At 34.4% G+C, this 12500-nt stretch overlaps 3 protein-coding genes across 3 annotated transcripts in view; 1 reads left to right on the top strand and 2 right to left on the bottom strand.

Annotated features, from left to right (window-relative positions):
• Positions 1-12500, top strand: part of LOC137653653 (actin-5, muscle-specific) — a 181839-nt gene that overhangs the window by 40439 nt on the left and 128900 nt on the right. The gene's annotated exons all lie outside the window — the stretch shown is intronic.
• LOC137653648 (actin-57B-like) lies at positions 2208-5244 on the bottom strand. The gene is made up of 2 exons (XM_068387221.1): positions 5122-5244; positions 2208-3460 (listed from the first exon to the last, which is right to left on the bottom strand). The coding sequence occupies exon 2, from the start codon at positions 3440-3442 to the stop codon at positions 2312-2314; it is 1131 nt and encodes a 376-aa protein (XP_068243322.1). The 5' UTR covers positions 3443-3460; positions 5122-5244; the 3' UTR covers positions 2208-2311.
• Positions 10901-12120, bottom strand: LOC137653647 (actin, muscle-type A2-like). Its single transcript, XM_068387220.1, has one exon. The coding sequence runs from the start codon at positions 12104-12106 to the stop codon at positions 10976-10978; it is 1131 nt and encodes a 376-aa protein (XP_068243321.1). The 5' UTR covers positions 12107-12120; the 3' UTR covers positions 10901-10975.

The following is a 12500-nucleotide window of genomic DNA, read 5'->3' as shown; positions in this document are numbered from 1 at the left end:
TTCTTGATCAGGTGTTATTGTGAACTTTATCAAATCCTCGGAAGACAACGGCCAATTTAACCTTCGGTTCTTTCCGTTATATATATAAAGGGTTAAAGAGGGTAAGAAATACAAAATGGGTGTAAACAACGTTTGAAAATGCCTCTCTCTGGCTAAATATACAAACTCAGAAGAAGCATCCCGGATGGAGCCCTGGTTATTTGTAATTCTAATTTGATGCCATCTAATTCATTTTTGTCGACTCGTACGATTCACATACGTGTCATCGTAGTTTCATAAAGTTTATTATTTGAGAATGTACAAATATGGGGATATGTCTGGCTGTATGATACCTGCCCAGAATTACCTTGGTTGAGGGGTTTATTATAGGAATCTAATTCCTATTTTGTTCCAGGTATAGAATAGTTAACATATTCAAAACTAACTATCATAATGTGAAAAATAACAAAGTGTAATGTTAATTAAGTGATGATTTGTTATTCCTTATTTTCATATTTGAAAGGTTGTTATAAATAATTTATTGATACACCGAAACAGAGTACTAAATATACAGGCCAGGTCTAACACAGACACAGACACACGCACATACAATTACATAGCTACATAAATACACATACATACATACAATTACATACGCACACACACACACATATATATATATATATATATATATATGTGTGTATGTATATATATATATATATATATATATATATATATATATATATAATACATATATTTATAGTGAGTAAATATATTCACGACATGACGAAATACATTCAGTCCTTTATCTCTCTCAGTAGGCATAACATTAGTCATTGCACGTCATTTGAACTAATGCCAAGGAGTAATGTCGAAGCCATGACTGAAGCATTTATTAACTTAAAAACACGAAATACGCTTAGTGTATCAATAAGTCTGTCACAACAATTGTTATCCTTGATATTCACCTCTATATCACTGCCATGAGTAATTGTTTTCTACATTTTTAGTTATGTCTCTTGATGCAAATTAATTTGTCTTCCGTGTAACTAATTATTCAAGAGGTACCATTACAATAATACTGGGTCATCTTCTCATAACACGCACATACACACACACACACACACACACTATATATATATATATATATATATATATATATATTATACAGTATATATATACAATATATTTATATGTATATACATATATATATAGTATATCTATGTATATATATATATATATATATATATGTATATATATATATATATATATATAGTATATCTATGTATGTATATATATATATATATATATATATATATATACAATATATATATGTATATACATATATATACAGTATATATATATATGTGTGTATATATATACATATATATATATATATACATATATATATATATATATATATATATATATATATATATATATGTGTACTACACACACAAAACACATACATATATGTATATATCTATATGTATATAAATGTAATATATATATATATATATATATATATATATATATATATATATATACAGAGAGAGAGAGAGAGAGAGAGAGAGAGAGAGAGAGAGAGAGAGGAGAGAGAGAGAGAGAGAGAGAGAATACATACGTATACATCATGCATATGATATTGGGGTTATTAATTTACTATTAAAATTAATATATAGTATAATGTCTTATTGGGGTCTAAGAATCGAAGACATCTCTCCGGAGATGAGTATTTAGGTGTATGTAGAGTTGGTGCTGCTGGCAAATGAGGTACCACTCGATTCATGTTTTATAGGGCCGTGGGTAGTTCCTTATTTAATTACCACCGATCCAAATAATTGTACATGGATACCGGCATATCTCGAAGTCAAGAAGGCCATAACCTTCTGGTAGCATCATCTTTTAACAAAGGGTAAAGGACTTGAAACGATATACAGTATATATATATATATATATATATATATATATATATATATATATATATATATATGTGTGTGTGTGTGTGTGTGTGTATGTACATGTATCGTCTTATTCTTTCTACATCTGTACATAAATTTCTACATTTTTCACTAACAGTTAAAGTTTTAATATTCATCATTATAATACCATGTACTGTGATAGTGGAAAATTATAGAATCAATAAGTCAAGATATTTCAACCCTCCGTGTTCTGACTTACATACAACGGTAAATAAACATTTACATAAAGGGATATGTTTTATTGGGGTAACTTTTTTTCATAATAATGTTATTTCATGACGATGACAAATGAAAATAGTAAATGGATTTCGTTTTTTTTACCTAATTTCATCAGATAAATTTTCAGGTCTTTAAAAGCATTTTCTGTGTACAATACCAGGGCCAGATTCGTCGTATTCTTCCTTGGTGATCCACATGGACTGGAAGGTGGACAGGGAAGCCAAGATGGAACCACCGATCCAGACGGAGTATTTCCTCTCAGGAGGAGCGATGATTTTGATCTTTATGGTGGAAGGAGCAAGAGACGTGATTTCCTTCTGCATCCTATCAGCAATACCAGGGTACATGGTGGTACCTCCAGAAAGCACATTGTTGGCGAAGAGATCCTTCCTGATATCGATGTCGCACCTCATGATGGAGTTGTAGACGGTCTCGTGGATACCAACGGATTCCATACCCAGGAAGGAAGGCTGGAAGAGGGACTCTGGGCAACGGAAACGTTCGTTACCGATGGTGATGACCTGACCGTCAGGAAGTTCATAGGACTTCTCAATAGTGGAAGACGCAGCTGATACATTCATTTCAGCTTCAAAATCTAGAGCAACATAACAAAGCTTTTCTTTGATGTCACGAACGATTTCTCGTTCAGCGGTGGTGGTGAAGGAGTAGCCTCTCTCAGTCATGATCTTCATCAGATATGCTGTTAAATCACGTCCAGCCAAATCAAGGCGAAGGATAGCATGTGGCAGGGCGTATCCTTCGTAGATTGGTACAGTGTGCGAAACACCATCTCCAGAATCTAGGACTATTCCAGTAGTGCGACCTGATGCATATAGAGACAGGACTGCTTGAATGGCTACGTACATGGCAGGGGTATTGAAGGTCTCAAACATTATCTGGGTCATTTTTTCTCGATTTGCTTTTGGGTTTAGTGGAGCTTCGGTCAGGAGGACTGGGGATTCTTCAGGAGCAATACGAAGTTCGTTGTAGAAGGAGTGATGCCAGATCTTCTCCATGTCGTCCCAGTTGGTAATGATGCCATGTTCGATGGGGTACTTGAGAGTCAGGATACCTCGCTTGCTCTGGGCCTCATCTCCTACATAGGCGTCCTTCTGGCCCATACCGACCATCACGCCCTGGTGACGAGGGCGACCGACGATGGAAGGGAAGACGGCGCGAGGGGCGTCATCACCAGCAAAGCCAGCTTTGACCATGCCGGAGCCATTGTCAACAACCAAAGGAGTAATTTCTTCGTCACACATGGCTACCTATTGGGAATCCTGAAACAGTTACGGTTTAGTTATTAGTTACATTTATTACAATAGGAAAGATAGTTTCAACATTTTCGAGAAGGATGGATGAAATTCATGGAATAAGATTCTCCTTTATTTGTTTACATCAAAATGAAGCTCTCCGTAGTTGCATTGAAAGTAAGAATCTGTTGACCAAACTACACAATTAGTTTTTTATGCTCTGAAACATAGATCACATTCCTTTAATCATGCATATTGTTACATGCAATTTTACAATATTTTATGAATGATTATATCATTCTCCCCATTCATTGTTTTGCATATAGAAAAATAGTATAGTTTGCATAACCAAATTTTGGTGTAATTCACTTAATATTTGTTATTTAGTTAAAAAGGAAAGATTTGATACATGTTCCCCCTAAGTGCTCTTGAAACTAGGATATGTGAAACGTGAGGCATTTCAGATTGACCCTGTCGGTGGAAGAGCTCTGGTACTTGTAACAGTAATCACATCGAGTAATCACATTAATCATTAAAGGACAATTCTTCCCATATAACTCTGCTTCCGGTTCCCCATGAGCTCAAAAATTTCAAAATGGCTTCCTATTTCCATTTCCCTAGTCGCTTATATATTTGAAAATTAGATCCGACTTATATAATCTTTCAAAGAGCAGGGTTAGAATGCCGGTCCCTATTGCCTCTCTCCGCATTACTATAGTTCATTTAATCACGAGATCTTAACCTGAAAGTTTATCTGTGATGTCTTAGAAAAATGAGTTTTAATGAACAGCTTTTGACTCTAATTGTTATCATCTGAAACCAGTTAAACGAAAATAAGGAAAATGAAAAAGTTTTCGAGTGCAAACAAATGTGTCAGTGTCAGGCAATTATGGCGTGGTGTCCATAACACATATTTTCATATATTTAATGTTTTCTCTCCTTTTTTAATTTGGTGTTAATGTATATTACTTAGTTAAAAAGCATATTTTCTTTGTGAAATGAGGTTATGAGTAGATTTCACTTACTGAGAACTAAGAATTTTTCTGCCGTTTGTTGTAATTTTGGTTAGTAGAGCTGTTGATCAACATGAATACATGAAGATAATGTTAACCTTGAATGTCCTCATTTTCATTCTTGGTTATGCTCAGAAAACACACACAAAAAAATGCATGCATAGCTAAAGAATCATAATTGATTTCGAAATCAATAGGGCAAAAGGTAAGTTTTCCGAATTCATGGCTGATTTTTCCGGCGGAAAGCACGTAAAACTATCCTCTAAAATGGCAACGTTTCGGCTCGGAGAATTGCATTCGAAATATTTTTAAGAGCAAGAGTGTGTAAAATCTTTTAAATTTTTCATACAGAGGACTTAGAAATTAAAAGTAATTAAAGTATCAATTTTAGAACATTCGTTCTTCACAAGTGATGAAGCCAAAAATTTTGAGCTCCTGAGATTGACATTATTAATCCGATGAAGTGAGTCACCGACACACATGATACAATGATTCAGAAAACCCCAAATGAATTTTTTTGCGTTCATGGAAAGAAAAGCCATGACTCAAAATCAAAAGAAAAACTAAAGGATCACTTTTATATAATTAAGAAGTTAATACACGAGACGTAAAAGCTTAAAACCTTAATATAACCTCACACTTTGAATTATATACCAATACCACCAACACTACTACCTCCACAGATACGATGTAGCCTGAGCCTGAAGTACACTAAGATCTCCCGGGGCTTCCAATCACCTTATATACCAACTCACATCTCTTCCTCGATGCTAAACCAACATTCAAAACGCGTATTAGCGGTAATATTTACCCGCGCAGGTGAGAGATTGTGGATCATATGTGTCACTCCTCAGGTAAAAATAAATACGATTCCTGACCCGCGCTAGATCGCCTCCTGTCGAAGACGATCCGGGTGTAAACAAATTCCTGCTTATCCGTGACGGTGGAGGCGGAGTGCACCGAAATCTACCCTCAGAGTTTAGGTATTTATTGCAGAGAGACGAAAACGTTTGATAAAGTCAATGTCCTATATCTTTTTTTAAAGGGAATAAAGAGAGAGAGAGAGAGAGAGAGAGAGAGAGAGAGAGAGAGAGAGAGAGAGAGAGAGACCCTGGCCTTATATTTGAATCTGCATATTGACACTAAAAAGACCACCATGGATGTATTAGTGCTTACTTTACAACTCACGCACACACATACACACACACACACATATATATATATATATATATATATATATTATATATATATATACAGAGAGAGAGAGAGAGAGAGAGAGAGAGAGAGAGAGAGAGAGAGAGAGAGAGAGAGAGAGAGACCCTGGCCTTATATTTGAATCTGCAAATTGACACTAAAAAGATACCATGGATGGATTGGTGCTTACTTTACAACTTATATATATATATATATTTGTGTATATATATATATATATATATATATATATATATATATATATATATATATATATAAATGAGTTGTAAAGTAAGCACCCATACATACATATATTTATGTATATATATATATATATATATATATATATATATATATATATATATATATGTGTGTGTGTATATATATATGTATATATATTTACAGAGAGAGAGAGAGAGAGAGAGAGAGAGAGAGAGAGAGAGAGAGAGAGAGAGAGAGAGAGAGAGAGAGAGAGAGAGAGAGAGAGAGGAGGTCTCTTTCAGTTCTGCAGTCGTTAGTGACTCAGGAGATTTTCTTCGCCACGGTTTCACGCGATGACACGGGTGATGTCGAGATACGAATTATGGGAGCAATAAAATCTTGACGATCGGTCTAATGATGAAATGAAAGGCGGTTGAGAATCTACTCTCCTTTTTATAGTATCACTTTATACTCTTGTAGAGTTTTTTTTTACCTTTTATTATTATTATTATTATTATTATTATTATTATTATTATTATTACTTGGTAAGCTACAATCCTAGTTGGAAAAGCAGAATGCTATAAGCTCAGTCGCCCCAACAGGGAAAATACCCCAGTGAGGAAAGGAAATAAGGAAAAATAAAATATTTTAAGAAGAGTAACAATATTAATATAAATATCTCCTATATAAACTATAAAAACTTTAACAAAACAAGAGGAAGAGAAATAAGATATAATAGTGTGTCCGAGTGTATCCTCAGGCAAGGGAACTCTAACCTAAGACAGTGGAAGACCATGGTACAGAGACTATGGTACTACCCAAGACTAGAGAACAATGGTTTGATTTTGGAGTGTCCTTCTCCTAGAAGAGCTGCTGACCATAGCTAAAGATTTTCTTCTACCCTTAGAAAGGGGAAAGTGGCCACTGAACAATTACAGTGCAGTAGTTAACCCCTTGGATGAGGAAGAATTTTTTTATTAATCTCAGTGTTGTCAGGTGTATGAGGACAGAGGAGAATATGTAAAGAATATGCCAGACTATTCAGTGTATGTGTAGGCAAAGGGGAAATAACCGTAACGAGAGAGAAGAATCCAATGTAGTACTGTCTGGCCAGTCAAAAGACACCATAACTCTCTAGTGGTAGTATCTCAACGGGTGGCTGGTGCCCTGGCCAACCTACTGTACTACCTATAAACTAGAAAAACTTTAACAAAACAAGAGTAAGAGAAATAAGATAGAATAGTGTGCCTGAGTGTATCATTAAGCAAGGGAACTGGCACTACCCAAGACTAGAGAACAATGGTTTGATTTTGGAGTGTACTTGTCCTAGAAGAGCTTCTTACCATAGCTAAAAGAGTCTCTTCTATCAATACCAAGAGGAAAGTGGCCACTGAATAATTACAGTGCAGTAACCCATTGGGTAAATTATCGCCACTCCATTCTATCGCATTAGACTTTTATATACTTATTGAAATAGTAAGAACGAGTGGTATTTTTTTTTTTTTTTTTTTTAAGACATTTCATGTATGCTTACAAGAGTTGAGAGTAACTGAATGCCATGGATATCTTAGTTGGTAAAGTAGATGGTAAAAGTTAACATACTTTTGAAGAGAGCAATAAAATTGAAAACTAAATTTAGTCGACATAGACTTTAATTAAACATACATCTGATGTTCGTACGTTATTTTATATGATTCTACCAAAGTTACAGCTATCATGTTTACTTCAATTGCCTACTAACGAAATATATTTTTCGTTTATTAACTTTGTTTGATTGCTCAAAAAAAAATGGATGTTATACTATTTCTACTTATCGATTATAGATTAACTTGAAAAAGCAAATTGTAATAATTATTTTTCTATATTTACTCAAATATATTGCCAAGACAATTCCATCTCTTAAATATTGATTTACCCAATGAAATTATTAATTTTCATACAGCTACATCCTATCTCTCATCTAAACATGTAAGTTTTTATTTATTGGCTTTGAAGTGGGAAAACATACAGTATATTCTCACTCTATAACTAAATTATTATTATTATTATTATTATTATTATTATTATTATTATTATTATTATTATTATTATTAGAGAATGCCTTGCTATGTGTTATTTATATTTTTGGTATCATTACTAATATAGTGATTTATCAATATTCTAATGTTAATATTACAATTATTATTGTAATTTAGAAATTGTCATTCAAATTCTCGATGAAAATACCATGGTATTTCGTTCTTGGAGTCATCTCGTCATTAAAGTAAGTTCTTCTGTGACATATATCTATCTTGCTGAATAAAGTTAGTAACCATTATATATATATATATATATATATATATATATATATATATATATATATATATATATTTATTATTATTATAATCTACGGTTAGAATTGCTGACGTTTAATCAAGGTTAAGCGTTTCTTAAGAATTTCCCTAATGTATGTATGCTGGATGAAAGTATCTGGTTCTGAGTTTCTGGGTGGTACGTAACGTCCGTAACCTTGTGACTTATTGGTTAAATGATGGTTTCAATTGATATCTGAAATATGATAGAAGTGTGAGTAATGTATGCTTAACCCTACACGTTCGCCCAGGCATGTTACGGGATCAGCATATAAGCCACAACCCTAGTTGGAAAAGCAGAATGCAATAAGCCCAGAGGTCCCAACAGGGAAAATAGCCCAGTGAGGAAAGGAAACAATGAAGAATGAGATATTTTAAGCACAGTGACAATATTGAAATAAATATTTCCTATATAAACTAAAAAACTTTAACAAAACAACAGGAAAAGAAATTAGATAGAATAGTGTGCCCTAGTGTACCCTCAAGCAAGATAACTTTAACCCAAGAGACAGTGGAAGACCATGGTACAGAGGTTATAGCCCTATCCAAGACTAGAGAACAATGGTTTGATTTCGGAGTGTCCTTCTCCTAGAAGAGCTGCTTACCATAGCTAAAGAGTCTCATCTAAGCACTGTTAAGTGCCTCACTGATACAAAGCAACTACAGATCACTCAAATAACCACCACTTAGAATTTCTGATGTTCATTTGAATATCACTTAAATAACCACCATTTAGATTCTGGAAAACAAAATGAAATATTATGGTAACATTAATGTTACTACCTCTGCATTTTAAAGAAAGTAATGTTTCTATAATTTTGATTGGTGTGCGATTAAGACCGGTCATGCATAAACAGATTATGCATCTATCAAAATGAAGATAAGTGGTAAATTATTTTAAAAGAAACTAGAAAACTTGAATGATGATTATTTTCTATATAACTGATGGTACTCATTACCCTCCCTTATTTTTAAAAAAGTTATGTATAAATCTTCATATTTAAAATATGATGAATGTGTTTAATATTAGGCTAAATGAATAAAATACTTCTTGGGTTATTTATAGAAATAACGTTTTTAAAGGATGGTTTGCCTAAAGTAAATTAAGAAAAGAATTTCGCCGATTAAACTCAATAAACATTTCCATTTTTTTTTCACTCCTGTCATAACTTTTCTCTTACGATTAAGGTGAAGTCTTAAACATTTGTAAGAGTCAAGTGCGATTAGTATATCGTGGTATAAGTGGTGCAAGCTGTTTTAACTTGAAAACTATGTCAGATTAATGGTGGTGTGCGATGTAGAGACAGATATAGCCCTAAATAGAAGTGACGGAAATAAATCTCAAACGGTTACTTTGAAACATCACATACTTTCAGTAAAGTTACTGGAAAAATAATTTACCTTCCGTTGAAAAGATAAAAAATCAAAACTATTTCAAGACTGTCAATAACGGATTAACGAATTTCCATGATGTTAAACAAAAGTAACCTACTTAAATTAAGCCCATCTTCATTACTAGATTAAGAGAGAGAGAGAGAGAGAGAGAGAGAGAGAGAGAGAGAGAGAGAGAGAGAGAGAGAGAGAGAGAGAGAGAGATTAAGGCTTTTAAGAGGATACTAAGACTTTCTTGTTCTCTAAGTGCTTGGAGAGTGTGGATTTGACCATAAACGAGAAATATTTGGTGTGAAATGTTGAATGCTTTCGAATGAATATGATAGAATGACAGTGGAGGTCCTTTAGAGAGTAGAGTTCCCCTGTTGTATAGGAAAAGAAAAGCAGCCCCTTAAGTAAAGTAATTAAGTATATAATGTATAACTGTATAAATCTTGAAATCCTTTACCGATATGATTTCTTTCAATCAATAGGATTTAATATCCTCAGGTGTGGGCACCAGCATCTTGCATCGAAAGTTCTGTTTTAATTTGGGCAAAGAGAAATCTGACGTGGACGAATAAGGGCAGCGGCATTTAACCCCTTGTTTTGATGTATGAGAAAAACGCCGTGACTCGTAGCCAAAGCAGGTTCATAACTTGAGGGTGGAATCTGTCAGGCTGTCTGGTTCACTTAAGTTTTAGGATTGAATTATAATTTTCAGTTAATATAGGAATTTACATATACTTTTGATTATTTTGCTAGTTTCGAATTATCTTTAAAAAGAGATAGTGTGGTTTTGGTATACCTTGGTAATATATATATATATATATATATATATATATGTATATATTATAGATATAAATATATATACTGTATATATATATATATATATATATATATATATATATATATATATATATATATATATATATGTATATATATATGTGTGTGTGTATGTATATATTATACATACAAATATATATATATATATATATATATATATATATATATATATATATATATATATTCATCACTAATAAGTTCAATCATTTATGGCCCATTGACATTTTAGTGTGGTCCATATTAAATCAGTGTGCAATGTTTATTATTTTTTAGGGATAAAATTCTGCATTGTATGTTAACAGCCCTATTTATTTACTGACATATGGATATTAAATATAATGCCTATTTGAAACACATACTTCACTTACAACCCTTTTTTTTGTCATATGTATGTCATATGTAAGAAATTACTAACCAATCAGTAGATTTGTTCCAGAGTGAATTTCCAAAATAATAAGAGAGCAGAGAAGAGAGAAGGCATATATTATTTTATATTGGATAACATCAATATATAACAATAGATAAGTAGAAAATAAACAAAATGAAGCAGACTGTTCATTTCGCTTCGTCTAGAAGCACTTGCGGTGCACGATTCCAGGTCCAGACTCATCGTACTCCTCCTTAGTGATCCACATTGTCTGGAAGGTGGACAGGGAAGCCAAGATGGAACCACCGATCCAGACGGAGTACTTCCTCTCAGGGGGAGCAATGATCTTGATCTTAATGGAGGAAGGAGCCAAGGCTGTTATTTCCTTCTGCATCCTGTCAGCAATACCTGGGTACATTGTGGTACCACCAGAAAGAACGTTGTTGGCGAAGAGATCCTTTCTGATATCAATGTCACATCTCATGATAGAATTATAAACAGTTTCGTGTATGCCCACGGATTCCATACCCAGGAAGGAAGGCTGGAAAAGAGCCTCAGGCGCTCTGAACCTTTCATTGCCTATGGTGATAACTTGGCCGTCAGGGAGTTCGTAAGACTTTTCCACAGAAGATGATGCTGTGGCTACGTTCATCTCGTTCTCGAAGTCGAGTGCCACGTAACCTAGCTTCTCTTTTATGTCCCTGACGATTTCTCGTTCTGCCGTGGTCGTGAAGGAGTAACCGCGTTCAGTCATGATCTTCATCAGGTAAGCTGTTAGATCTCGACCTGCGAGGTCTAGACGTAGAATGGCATGTGGTAGAGCATAGCCCTCATAGATCGGAACTGTGTGAGAGACGCCATCTCCAGAATCCAGTACGATTCCAGTGGTACGACCAGAGGCGTAGAGGGAGAGTACGGCCTGGATGGCTATGTACATTGCCGGCGTAGTGAAGGTCTCAAACATGATTTGAGTCATTTTTTCTCGGTTGGATTTTGGGTTGAGAGGGGCCTCAGTCAGAAGAATTGGTGATTCCTCGGGAGCTATGCGAAGTTCGTTGTAGAAAGAGTGATGCCAGATCTTCTCCATGTCGTCCCAGTTGGTGATGATGCCGTGTTCGATGGGGTACTTGAGAGTCAGGATACCTCGCTTGCTCTGGGCCTCATCACCGACGTAGGCGTCCTTCTGACCCATACCGACCATCACACCCTGGTGACGAGGACGGCCCACGATGGAAGGGAAGACGGCGCGGGGTGCATCATCACCGGCAAAACCAGCCTTCACCATTCCAGACCCATTATCAACCACCAGGGCACACGCGTCGTCGTCGCACATCGTGATGTGTCAGTGGATCTGCATGGAAATAGAGGGAAGATTAGCCAGTATCCTTAGTATTTTACTATCATGTTGATGTAACCTAAAATCTATCGTTCCATTTAATCTATTTACCTAACTTAAGTTTAATTCCTCCCACGATAGAAAATAATTTTTCCAGATTTATTTCTTAGCTCTAATATAATTTTGGTTGCTGTTATGCTACGCAGCCTACTGTAAAAAAAAAAAAAAAGTATTTTGAAGATATAACTTGTATATCTTAAGAGTTCAGTCATTGTCTTCTTTAGATGATGAATGAAAATGATGAAGTTTAATCAGCATGCATGAAACTATGTCATTTTATTCTTATTTGAAGATTATTTTGATATTTGTATGAATAAGAGATTTGAAATAA

Source organism: Palaemon carinicauda, chromosome 14 (genome assembly GCF_036898095.1).
Source record: "Palaemon carinicauda isolate YSFRI2023 chromosome 14, ASM3689809v2, whole genome shotgun sequence".
NCBI classification, from domain to species: Eukaryota; Metazoa; Arthropoda; class Malacostraca; order Decapoda; family Palaemonidae; genus Palaemon; species Palaemon carinicauda.
The sequence above is the reverse complement of the archived record's forward strand: the minus strand, read 5'-3'. Positions and strand labels throughout refer to the sequence as shown.